The sequence below is a fragment of the Eptatretus burgeri genome, chromosome 2, assembly GCF_056783735.1.
Source record: "Eptatretus burgeri isolate ZD-2024b chromosome 2, Ebu_testis_v1, whole genome shotgun sequence".
NCBI classification, from domain to species: domain Eukaryota; kingdom Metazoa; phylum Chordata; class Myxini; order Myxiniformes; family Myxinidae; genus Eptatretus; species Eptatretus burgeri.
In genome coordinates this window covers 87,503,707-87,516,396 of record NC_140962.1, presented here as the reverse complement: position 1 = coordinate 87,516,396, position 12,690 = coordinate 87,503,707, and the positions used below count along the sequence as shown (strand labels likewise).

General features: G+C 44.2%; 1 protein-coding gene across 13 annotated transcripts in view; it reads right to left on the bottom strand.

Annotated features, from left to right (window-relative positions):
* Positions 1-1,293: 1,293 nt before the first annotated feature.
* FUT8 (fucosyltransferase 8) overlaps positions 1,294-12,690 on the bottom strand; it is a 144,341-nt gene continuing 132,944 nt past the window's right edge. For 12 of the 13 annotated variants that reach the window (XM_085870197.1, XM_085870200.1, XM_085870199.1 and 9 more), the window contains 3 exons: positions 4,970-5,146; positions 4,582-4,732; positions 1,294-3,285 (listed from right to left, as the gene is read on the bottom strand). In XM_085870197.1, coding sequence (XP_085726323.1) covers positions 2,968-3,285; positions 4,582-4,732; positions 4,970-5,146 — 646 coding nt within the window. In that variant the 3' untranslated portion in view covers positions 1,294-2,967. The remainder of the gene's footprint in view (positions 3,286-4,581; positions 4,733-4,969; positions 5,147-12,690) is intronic. The other variant, XR_015055188.1, reaches the window with a different exon arrangement.

Genomic DNA, 12,690 nt, shown 5'->3' with positions numbered 1-12,690 from the left:
CCCTGTCTGTCTGTTTGTCTGCGAGCAGGATATCTCAAAAGGTTGTGGATGGAATCAGACGAAATTTGGTGGACAGGTTGGGTTGATTAGATATTTGTGAAGATCCTGATCCGGCTACGATAATTTTTTAATTGATTCTTCACCATCGAGAGATGGGGCCAAAAACGATATACAACACGATATCTCAAAAAGTTGTCGACGGATTCGGATGAAACTTGGTGGATGACTTGGGTAGGTGACAAGAACACGCCTATGCACGACACACACATGCACACTCTCGTGTGCAGCCTGTGGCTGCTGGTTCCATCATTGGATCGGGACGCAGCTATGCCACCGATGCAATGCCCCCATTACCAGTACACAGGTACTCATTTCATCGACCTTGGAAGGATGACAGGCTGAGTCAACTCCACCTGGTGTTAATTCAGCGGCCGGACAGGGGCTTGAACTCAGGAGGTATGTGCTCTACCGAGTGCCATTTTATAGTTATTATATTGCATCGAGTGCAATTCCAAAAGCAGGAGTGCATGCTATTTACTGCATCCCATGCAACATCTCAATTTCCTTACCATTTGGTTTCATGAATCGAAGAGGAATTATGTCTTATTTTCTGTAAATAGACAAATAATAATTGGTGGTGAAATGCTCAGGCACACTCCCTTTGCCAAACGAGCAATAACACAATGGCACTGTACAGTACATTACATGACAATCACAGAGTCACGGTTCAAAGTACTGAACAACGTAATTTTTCAGTGAGCACATTCTGCCACAAGGTGACTGTATTGACCCGTACGAACTGAGCCCGGTTCCACTCAGCTGTTGGGTAAAGTTGAACACGCTTCTCTCTCGAGATGGTCTCACGTTTCTTATTTAGATAACATAAGTTTTAAGTATTTAGATAACATAATTTAATGAAATCTCATCATCATTTGATATTTTACAGACTTCAAGTGTCCCATGTTTACCCCCAAATTACAACATACATAAATAAATAAATAAACTAGTTTAGATATATAACCTATATACTGTGTAAGGATATATACATACCAACAATGATAGTGAAGTTTACAGGTTATCCACAAGATGAACCCCCACAGGAACTAAATTTGTTTTGTCAAACTCGACCAAAAAGCCGAATGACCGTGAGCCGCCCTTTGTCCGAAGTGCATAGTGATCGCGAGCTGTCATTTGTGACAAGCTCATCCGAATTGCCAAGTTATTGCTTGCTGCCCTCTGTGGATGATAAAGCGTTACTGCAGAAATAAAAAATTTTAAAACACACAACAAACATTTACGAAATTCATCACATTTATTGATCTGTAGAATGGATCAAGGACAAAAGCAAACCTGTTTACATGGCTGGAAAACAGATTACTGACAAACTGAACACAAAAAAAAAATCCTCGAGACGAGAAAAAGAGCATCTGGTTTTCTTTTGTGAAAACTAAAAATTCACAGTGAACGACCGGGGAAAGCTCATTGAATCGGAATCACCTGAGCGGAATAATCGTGTGGAAGCCAACTTGGAGGAAAAGAGGAGGGCACCCTGTCATAAATAACTTGGGGCAAGGAATTTCATCAAAATCACCTTCGTGTGGTCCTCATCAGGGGCCACGCTGCGACAAAAACCGCCTCAGAGCGAGGCCAGGCTTCGGAAAAACTGACTCGGCATGGGGCCACGCTCCGGAAAAAATGCCTTGGAGCAGGGCCGCACTCTGGCAAAACTGCCTGGGACCGGGGCCATGCTCCAGCAGAACCACCTGGGAGCGGAGCCGTGCTCCAGCAGAACCACCTGGGAGCAGGACCGATCTCCAAGAACCACTTGGGAGCGGGGCCATGCTCCAAAAGAACCACCTGGGAGCGGGGCCGATCTCCAGAAGAACCACTTGGGAGCGGGGCTGTGCTCCAGCAGAACCTCCTCGGAGTGGGGCCACACTCCGAAAAACATACTTCGGAGTGGGGCCGCACTCCGACAAACCCACCTTGGAGTGGGCTCGCGCTCCAACAAACCCACCTCCGAGCGGGGATGTTCTCCGTGAAAACCGCATGTGGCATATGAGATAATCCAACAAAGGGTGTGGCAGTGATGAACTCTATCCAAGCCACCTTGGGGAGGGTGGGAAGGGCTCCTTCACTTGGAGCTATAGCCCAAGGACAATTTTAGGAAATTACTACGTTTACATCACAGAACTTTGTGTATAATAAATATGAATGAGGGAGAAACATTTTAATATCTCCAAAAGCAGCGTGCAAACAAAACTTTTTAAAATTCATATAATTTATGAGGATACAGACCTGTAAGATGCCTCTTCATTAACAATCAAAATGACCACTACATCCACAGAACATATTGGAACGTGGACATTGTTTTATTAAGGCCGATTATACAGTGGAGCGAAAAGGCCACAGAGGATTGCAGGCTGGAGCACGATATTGGCCTCTAATGAATGAGATGGGCTGGCAAGGTCATGACATCATCTGACTTTTGAAAGTGGGGTTGTGGGTGTGTGGGGGTGGAGTGTGGGTTCACATTGGAACCATCTGCAGCTGCTATCACTGTGGAAATATTATTTTATGACCTCCCACCACACCACACCCTTCACTTACCCCTGGACCACATTTTAACACTAATATTAAAGCTTTTCTGAAATCCTTGGATACTAAGGGGGTACACACACACACACAGAAGAGAGCAAGTAAGTTTATCTCGCAGTGAGAGGACTTCAGGGATGGATTCAGCAACACGTGGTGTACCTTGGCACATAGACAAGAGTCATCAAATCCAAGCAATCTGCATACTCCAACACACATGGCCAACACAATGCCTTGCAGGATCGGTTTTGCTGGTGGTTGACTTACGCTTTTCCAGGAAGGTGCAAGCATGTGCTTCCTCCAGGCTCAATCTTTCAGTACTTGTGTCACGTATCCAACAGGCATCTTCCACGCAGTTTCGGTAAAAATTGATTACTGCCCAGCTTCCTGATAAGTGGGATATTTCACAGTCTCCAGCTTCTCCTGAACCTTGTAGGATGGGTAAAGGCCAGTGCGGCCTGTCCGTCGGTTCATTCCCTTTGAGTAGCCATCCCAGTGATTCCCTGCGATCCCAATAACATCACCAGGCCTTAGTTCAATTTCGCCAGTCCCACGAGGGGTGTGGCCATACGTGGCCACTTGGTTGTGGGCATTCTGTCCACCAAAGTAATAGATGTCATCGAGTGAGCGGAAGCGCATTGATGCATCGGGGTGCAGTGTCTGCATTATCTCATATGCCACACGGCATACCTGCGGAGAAAAACAAATGGCAGATAAATGACTGCGTTTCATTGGTGTGCCAAGTAGGAATTAAATTAAAAAAAAAAAAAACGACCAACTACGAAAGATAGCGATAATAGATAAAAGGAAAGAAAAAGACCATTCAGACTATCAAGCCCATGTTACTTTCACAATAACTTTTACCAAACCATATTTCATTGAAGTCACTATAGATAGATAGCATCCCATGAGAAAGGCTGCATGCTCTCGAAAGCAACACCCTCTGTCGATATTGCACCAGAAAGGCAGTTTAATCGGGAACTGAACTCAGACTGTACTCAGTGGTCAAAAGTGCACTACCCACAAGCCACCATAGTCCTGAAAAATCACATTATAAAAATTATCTCATCCTGCGAGCTTAAAAGGCAGGGCCTGTTATATTTCAAGTAACCTATAAACGCCAATATTCATCAAGGCCATGTCAAAATAACCTGCGTGTCATCAGCCGTGTAAACGTTGCTGGGATCCACAAACACTCGGAGTAGTCTTGAAAGTGTCAAAGTCTGTGTTTTGACTACATTTGACTTTTAGAAAAACTAACTACTTTGTGACGTACAATTTCACGTTGGTCTACAACTAATCGTAAGTCTATTTTAAGAGATTCATGCCGGAATTTAGGTCTCCCCGTCGTATTCGTACGTTTCTTTCTGTTGACTTCGATGGGTGCAGAGCCATTCGATGATTCAGTACACGGCACAATTGAAATAACTTTTCTGATGCTGCGCAAACGTGACCGACCTGCCAAAGGGCACTGAAATGATCCTGGGCCTTATTAAGCACATTTCTTTCCAATGCAGCCTTATTCCTTTGCACAGTCCCATCCAGGTCTGCACATTCGAAAATGCCAAAACCTCGAGGCTCAGCAAAATGGTGGCAATGGGGTAACGCGATGATTTCAAAACACCACGGCAGACACTTTCGGCTGTAACGATATTTGATCTTTCTTCAATGAGATCGTTAGTTTATTCGATGAGATCGAAACATCACGGCAAAATCAAACCAAAAAAAAAAAAAAATCACGGCTATTTGTGATCGGTAAAAAATTGGTTGGGTGGCTGTCGGATCCAATCACTAACAAGGAAACCTGAGTAATGAAGCAATGCAGAATTTGTTGTTAAAGTGGTTGCGGGAGTCAGTATTAGGAAAGATAATTCAATGGAGTTTGTTTGAAACATTTTTGAAACCCTTTAGGGTAAAAAGTATGTGCAAAGACGCTTCGTGTGGATATGTAAATCGTGTGGCATGGATGTTGGCAAGATGTCATACTTGTGAAGAAAAGGTGCAAACCAGGAAGTCACTCTGTGCTAGGAAGTGGATATCCAGGATGACCCCTAAGAGAGAGCTCTCAGAGTATCGCTGTTGAAGCCCAGCTGAGCGCGAGATTCCGTTATCACTGATAAAGCGGTACTTGGGGTACCTGGACACAGCCGTTGCAGACAGTCAGGATTTAATTTCAAATGGAAGAAAAAGAAAACTGGATTAAGATGTGCTAATGGGGGAAATAAAAGAACTGGAATCTTGGAATATGAACACATACACAGGTCAACGAAAACAAAAATCTCCAGGAAATGTCTCCTCGAGAAGAGACCAAATCCAGGGGGTTTTGTAGCGAATGAGGAAGAAAGGGAAGTACAGACAAAGAGATCAATATTACCTGGCCTGTGCTTCTGCGAGGAGCTTGGGATCATCCGTGGCAAGGTAAACCCTGCGTATGGGCACGTCCTTGTGAAGTGCAAGCAAAGCGTACACCTCCTGCACGTGGCTCATGTACTCATCAATGCTGTGGAATGCAGCCTCCGTGCCAACCTTGTCTGTGCGGCGCACGTGAACGCTGCATGCAAAGCCAGAAAGAACAAATCCTATCAAGTTGCTTTACACAGAGTGATCAAAAGTGCAATAAAATTTATTTTCAATACAGTGATGATGATGAGTTCCTAAAACGCTTCACCCTGAATTTATTTTTCAAAATTACAAACATGACCTCTCTTTAATGGAATCAGGCAAATTACTCATTTCTGGAAAAAAAAATTGTGACAACGGTTGGAAACTAAATAGAAAAGGATGAACAACTGTGCAGTTTTTCACTTTAAAGTGAGGGGAAAAACTTTAAGTTAGTCTTACACTCTCTCTACTCTCTCCGATGTGTTGGCAGCACCATCTTTTATGGGCCACATTGTAGTGCCAAGAATCGAGAACAAAGCGCGAGTTGGCATTGCGTGTTAATGAGACCAAGAAACGCAGCCAGACTGCCCTTTTCACAAATGTAAGTAATGAGCCAGCTGGATTTTTACTGATAATCTAATATATAGTGTAGTTATTTGACAACAATCTGGAAATCTCTGTCTCCAGTTATCTTTCAGCAAGTCTCTAATGCATTGCCTGAGGTTTTCTCCAACCCCACCCTCTGAGCCTCCAGGGTAATCAGGGTGCGAGAGGATTACAATCCAAATCCTTAAAAGTGTTGCCTTATGCCGGATGTAAACTCATGACTCCCCGGATTACTCGTTCAATTTTCTCGACACCAGGTCACCACAAACAATTACAGCCAAAAGCTAGAATGGCACTCAGTAGAGCACATACCCCTGGCACGCTGAACATTTTACAGCCGGATCTGGATCCGGATCCTGAACCAAAATAAAATTGGCTTGTTCTTGTAGTCTGACTCTATAAAATATCATTCTGTACATCATTTTTTGGCCATACTTCGCAATGGTGAAGAATCATTTTTAAAATTAAAAAAAATTGTCGTATCTGGATTCAGATCTGCATATTCATCAAAATTGAATTAATTAGTCCTTATCACACACCAAACATGTCCACTAAGTTTCGTCTGAATCCTTCACCAACTCTTTGAGATATCCTGCTTACAGACAAACAGACAGACGGACAGACAGACAGACGGGAAAACATAACCTCCACCTTCGGTGGCGGAGGTAATACACACACATTCAAGCCAATGCTAAAAGTGAAAGATTGGTATAAGGAATCGATGCCCTGCTACATTGAGAATATTCACATCCAAGAGACAGGAATGGTGATGCACTGAATAAATAAATGCAATGAAAGGTAAGAGTAAAAGAGGAAATGTTAAATATATATATATATATAAATACGTACATATGCTGTTAAAAAATTATATGAATGAGATCATGTAAGGCATGCCAAAAAGGGAGTGCAAGAAATACCAAAAAATTCAGTATTTGTCGATATATATATCTATTAAAAAATTAAAACACAAGAATGAGATTGGTATGTCTCAGAATATTGTGAGCATCAAAGATGGAGAGCGATATTAATATCCGTCATACACACTGTTACGAATTTGGGAATTCGATTGCACACAACATTCAGGTTCCTTTAGTCAGTTATGTCGATAAGTGCATGTTCCCAAGATAGCTCACCTTCCATGGTTTAAATGTTTAGAAATCGATTAGTTGCGCTGTTATTCAATTCAATAGTTAGGGAGCGCTCACGAAACAATTTGTGACGTCCCTCCCCCTCTTCTGCGAAGAGGAAGAAGAGCCCTCCCGTCCTGAATCGCGGGACGTAAACACCTCCCTCCCACCCGTGGTTGAGCGGGGGATGGAGCACGAGGGGATGAGTCACGCCGGGCGTGGGGGAGGGGGCGGAGGAGGATAAAGAGGAGATCCTTTCTTTGTTTGGGCGGAGTGGTTGTTCAGCAGGCCATCGAGTCCTGCTTGGCTTGGGTTAGGGAGGAGGCTCTGTGAAGGCTTTCTGCTTTGGTTGTTCAGCAGGCATTCGGGTTCTGCTTGGTTCGAGTGGGTTGGTGGCTCAGGGAGCATCGGCCTCGGTTTGGCTCAGGTGGAGACTTTTTGGAGAGCTGCTTTGTTTGGAAGAGAGTTGAGCTGGTTTCTCGGCTCGAGCTGCTGGTGGTGGTTCTTCTTCTTCTTGGTTCATGGAGCTCTTTGTTCTCCATTTTGGTTCCTGGCTTGGTGCGACTCATTGGCCTCATCTTGGAGGTGGTTCCTCGGGGAAGCGGCGCATCGACGGGAAGGATCGGCACCTCGTCTCACCAGCACGTGTTGAGAAGCGCGGGAGGATTCGCTGGAGCTCGGGAAGGATCGCGGCTCATGGCGATTGGGTCCAGCTCGCTCTCGCTGGAGCCCGGGTCCGAACAACTTGAAGACCACACGAGGTGGACAGGTTCGAGATAGGTCCTGTGTTTCAGCTCACCTGTCCTCCGAGCTGGAGCCCGTTATTAAAGGCCTCAGCCACCATTTCTTGGGTGTGTGTGTGTGCGTACATGTGTCCGTGGGCCCGTCTAATAAGTAGAGAATTGTTAAGTGCTTTGTGTGCTGTAAATGTTTGCATTGCATTTTGTATAGTCGGTATAGTTCTTTTTCTTGCTCGCGTCTTGTTCCTACCCCCCCCCCCCCATTCATTATGTGCTTGTACATTGCATTGCTTTTGTTTGCCTAGCCTGATTACGTGCAAGCCTGCATACGTCCTATTGTAAAGAAATGTGCTTGTTTGAATGTTTACCCGTTCGTTGCGTCCTCTTCCCTTAATTGAGAGCTGCCGTACTGCGTTCAGAATATAGTTGGTTTTTTTAAATAGCCGATAATAGAATTGTGTCCAACGGGGCCTCGCGATAATACCCCGCTCGGTTATCACAAAACGGAGCGAGCTGCTTAAGCGGCTCGTTTCCAAGCAGGCCCCGTTGAGGTACAGTCTCTCGGTAGTCTGCCCGCGCGATTAATTAGGTATATCGACAATTCGGCGATTGACCATGTAGCGCAAGTAGAGTGTTGACTAGGCTGTGGTGTGCTCAAAACACACCCGTAGCGGGATTCCGGCGTTTGATCCGAAATCGGATCATGGATCCGTAGCGGGATCGGAAGGCTGCGACTAGATTGTCCGTTCGGTGGGCGAGAGCGGCCGCCATTTGCTAGAAGTGGTCGTCCGCACGCCGGCGGGCGGAAATCTACAACAATACATTCCTTCCTTTTTAGCTGCTGCCAACGGCAACGTGACCCAGTGAATAAAGGAGAGCAAAAAACCCAAGTTCCTGTTCACTGATATGTTCTGGCCTACATCTGTGCATAGCAACACCGCTTATTCTGCAAGACTATCTGTGGCAGGCTTTGCACATCACTACTCTACACTGCTCTCATGCAGGTTTTCCCCCATTCTCCTGTTCACTTATACTTCATTCTATCACCTTCTCTTCTAAACACTCTTCCACATTAATCACAGATGACCTGGGCTGGTGCTATCAGTTGTCTGTTTGCTACCCTCTCATCCAGGCCATCTTGGTACATGGTATGCCACCCCGTGTCGAGGTGGTGGCCAGTTCAAACCACCTGTGTTCAGTGACATTGATGCCCTACATGTCCAATATGATGACATCTCTCAATCTCTACTGTGCCCTCCCTCATGGTTGAAGTTGCACGACCAGCAAAAGAGACACTTTTGTGGGATGCAATATTTAGGCATCCATACAAGGTGAGCTAACCATTCGGGACGACATGCCATCACCTTTCCAGAATTGTTCGCATGATGTGATCCTCTGTACCCACTGCTGCATGTTGCAGACACAAAGAATGGTTTTCACACACTTGTCTTCTTCTTCTTTTGAATACAGCACGAGGCTGCAGGGTGGCATCATTGGCTGAGAGCACGGCTGTGCCACTGACGCAATGCCCACTGCTGGTTAGGGCAGGAATTTGGAACTTGGCCATGGTGTTGGTGATAGCTCGCCAGCTCTTTGTGAAGGACACCGTGGGATCTTTAACATCCACCAACTAATGGCGACAGATGGGACACCCAATTTAATGTGCACAAGAGGAGCGGCACACACTGATGAATCACACTGTCTGTGAAACACCAGGATGACAGTTTTAGTTGGGCCAAGATTCAAACCCAGGCTAGACAGCTGAGAAATGATTGTGTGTACCTATCGGCCATCCTGCCAGCCTATTCGCCAGTGATAGTTTCCTCCCATGTTTGACAACTTCTTCATGATGCTCAAGGAGAGCCCAAAATCTCTTGCTAGCTGAGTGCAATCACGCAAGGCCATTTTGGCTCCTGTTCTGGTGGTGGCAAGAAGGGCCGTATCATCAGCAAACTGACAGCCAGCAGAGTCTCATTTGCATTTCAGTGCATCTCCTGTCAAGCTTCCCATATTACTTGTATCTAATGTAGACTACAGCTGCTTTCACTCCCTCCCTCCTTGCAGTCCACTATTCTATGACAAGACACGAGTCTAGATTGAAGAGTGCAGATGCCATACAACATCCGTCTCTCAGTCCGTTGTCCACATATATCTTCTCAAGCATCCAGGTGGATCCGTGCTTTCATGTCTGTAGAGAAAGACTGGATAAGCTCAATTGTGGATTCTGGGACTCCCAGCCTCCGAAGTGCAATCAAAAGTTCTCTCCAAGGTACTGAGTTGTATGCCTTCCTCGTGTCTATGAGCAATAAACATATATCGGACTTGATCTTCATTGTCCGCCAGCATATCGAGAAAGCTTGGGAGCACATGTCGGAGCAGTTGCATTCCCTCCTGAAGCCACACTGATTCTGGCAATAACTCTTTGACAAGCTCTTGTAGCCAACCCTGTATTGTCTGAGCGACTGCTTTCCCTTACATCATCGAGCAGTGCAATGTCACGACAGTTGTTGCAGTTTGTAAGGTCCACCTTCTTTGTCGATGAGCATGACGACTGCACTTGACCACTTGAGAGGCAAGCTACCCTCCTTCTGAACTGCATGCACCACTCTCAGTCGTAGCTCACAAAAATTGCCATCAGACTATCCTGCCTTCAGTATCTCTGGAAAAATGGCAGAGCTGCCTCCAGCCTTCTCATTCTTCAGATTGCCTACTGCCTGCATCAGCTCTTCCAATGCTATCAAATCAGTCATTTGTGATCTGAGTGGTCTCTGCGTGACTCCCTCCAACACTATCTGACTAAACTGGCTTTGGATGTTGGGCATATTTACTTAGTGTCACTTCCACCTTTGATGTTTTGCTGCTTTTGATGTGCATAGGTTACCATCTTCGTTCCTGACATTGGTTGTCCGGGTAGGGACAAGACCCTTTCATCCTCTAATGCATTGCCAGAGATTCTTCCCTCTGAAATGAACCTTCTGGGCATCCTCCAACTTGACCTCAAACCAGGCATTCTGTGCAGCCCTGTTTTTTTTTTGCCAGGTGAGTCTACACGCCTCGGCGAATCTCTTCCAGTCACTTTTGCATCCTGTACTTAACCATCTGAAATAAGGTTGGTATATTTTGTGAAAGAGGTTCAGAAGGGACTCGGAGCTCTCCCTGAACCGGTCTGGATGGTTTTGTCATTTTGTGCCACACCCACTCGGTCTTGTGCCTCGACTGAAACACAGACCACTTAGCCTTGAAAGAGTTGTTGTAATCGAGAGGAAGTTTGAGGTAATCTTGCTTTGAAGGTCCCATAATGGGTTGTTCTTTATTTTATATCTTCAGACAATGTAAAATCACAAATTTGAGGATGCCAGACTGGCACCCTTGAGCATTTTTCAGAAATAGCTGGTTTCTATGGCAACCGTTCTCCTCCATTTTGACGTAAATGACAAAAATCAAAATCTGCATATCTCAACAACTGTAACTGACATCATATATCAACGAGTAAAAAAGACAAAAAAAAGTCATAGCCCCCATTGTTTTACTAATTTTGCTGTACGGAGTTTCAGGACTAGCCCATATTTATGTACAACTAAAATGGCCGCCAGTCTACCAGTCAGCCATCTTTGATCAGATCGCAAAATAACGTGAGTTGCACGTGTATGCCATCATGTACTGTGCTTGTGCCAAGTTTGAGCAAAATCGGGTCATGCATGTCTGAGAAATGGTTGGGGAAACATTCAAGTAAGAAAATGGCTGCCAGTCGGCCATCTTGGAACTGATATCGAAAAAAAAATGATGTGCATATGTAAGCCATCATTCTTTATCTGTCCGCCAAGTTTGAACATCGGTAAATGCATGTCCGAGAAATAGCTGAGGATGTGTTCAACATCAGGTTTTTTTAATAACTAAAATGACCTCCAGTCAGCCATCTTGGATTTGAACTCGAAAAAAATTGACGTGCATATGTAAGCCATCATTTCTTAGCTGTGTGCCAAGGTCGAACAAGATCAGTAAATGCATGTCTGAAAAATGGTTGAGGATATGTTTGACACCGGGTTTGTTTACATCTAAAACGGCCGCCAGTCTACCAGTCGGCCGTCTTTGTTCAGATCACAAAATAAAGTGAGGTGTATGTGTGTGGCATCGTGTACTGTGCTTCTGCTGAGTTTGATCAAAATCAGACTATGCACGTCTGAAAAATGGGTGGGGATACATTTAAGTAAGAAAATGGCCGCCATTTGGCCATATTGGATTTGTTCTCGAAAAAAAAAAATGACGTGCATATGTATACCATCATCTTTTGTCCTTTTGCCAAGTAAAAACAAAATTGGTCCACATGTCAGAGGTATGATTGTGGACGCACGGACGGACACGAAAATCGAGACCAAACCCATAAGCCCCTGTCCATTCCTATCCAAGTCCAACGGGGGCTAATAATGTGACCATTCCCATGTTTTCTGACAAGAAGAATCCACTGGACAAATTAGAGTGATGATTAAAGGTTAACTTACTCCAATACCAAGGTCAAACTTAAAATATGCTCATTTAAACCTGTATTTTTTTTTGTTCAATCAAATATCATATCAGTGTTGTGCTATAACATGTAAATAAAAATGACCTGTCATCAGCCATAGGTACAACCTAAGTTATGGATATTTAAACAAAGATATAACAAGACAAGGAGGGGTACGCATGCCAAATAAATAAATAAATAATCCTCCAGCGTGCGACATTGCCAGGGCACCTTCGGTGCCCGGCGATGCTGCCTTGCAGCACATTGAGTTGGAATTGGGAGGGAGCGGTGTACAATAATTGATTGATTCATTGATTAATTGCATAATTAAAATTAATAAATGATAATCGTAAAATAACTAATTTCTCAGTTGCTGAATAGCATACCGAAACCAACACCCTTTCATCCGAATCTGTAACTTTTTGGAAATTAAGTAATTAATTGAGAAATGAATAATTATTCGATTAATTGATTAAATCAATAAATCAAAAATACCCTTTATAGCCAAATCACTTGGTCACTGTCATGTCCAAATATCAGCTTCCTAGCTCAAAATATGCCTCACATATTGCTTGGATGAGAAATAAAATAAATAAGCAATGAATAAATCGATAATAATTAAGTAATTATTCAATTAATTGATTAATCAATAAATAAAAAAATGTCTTTTTTGCCAAAGTTCATCTTCACTTTTGTCCCCAAATTTCAGTTTCCTAGATCAAAGGATGGCTGAGATATC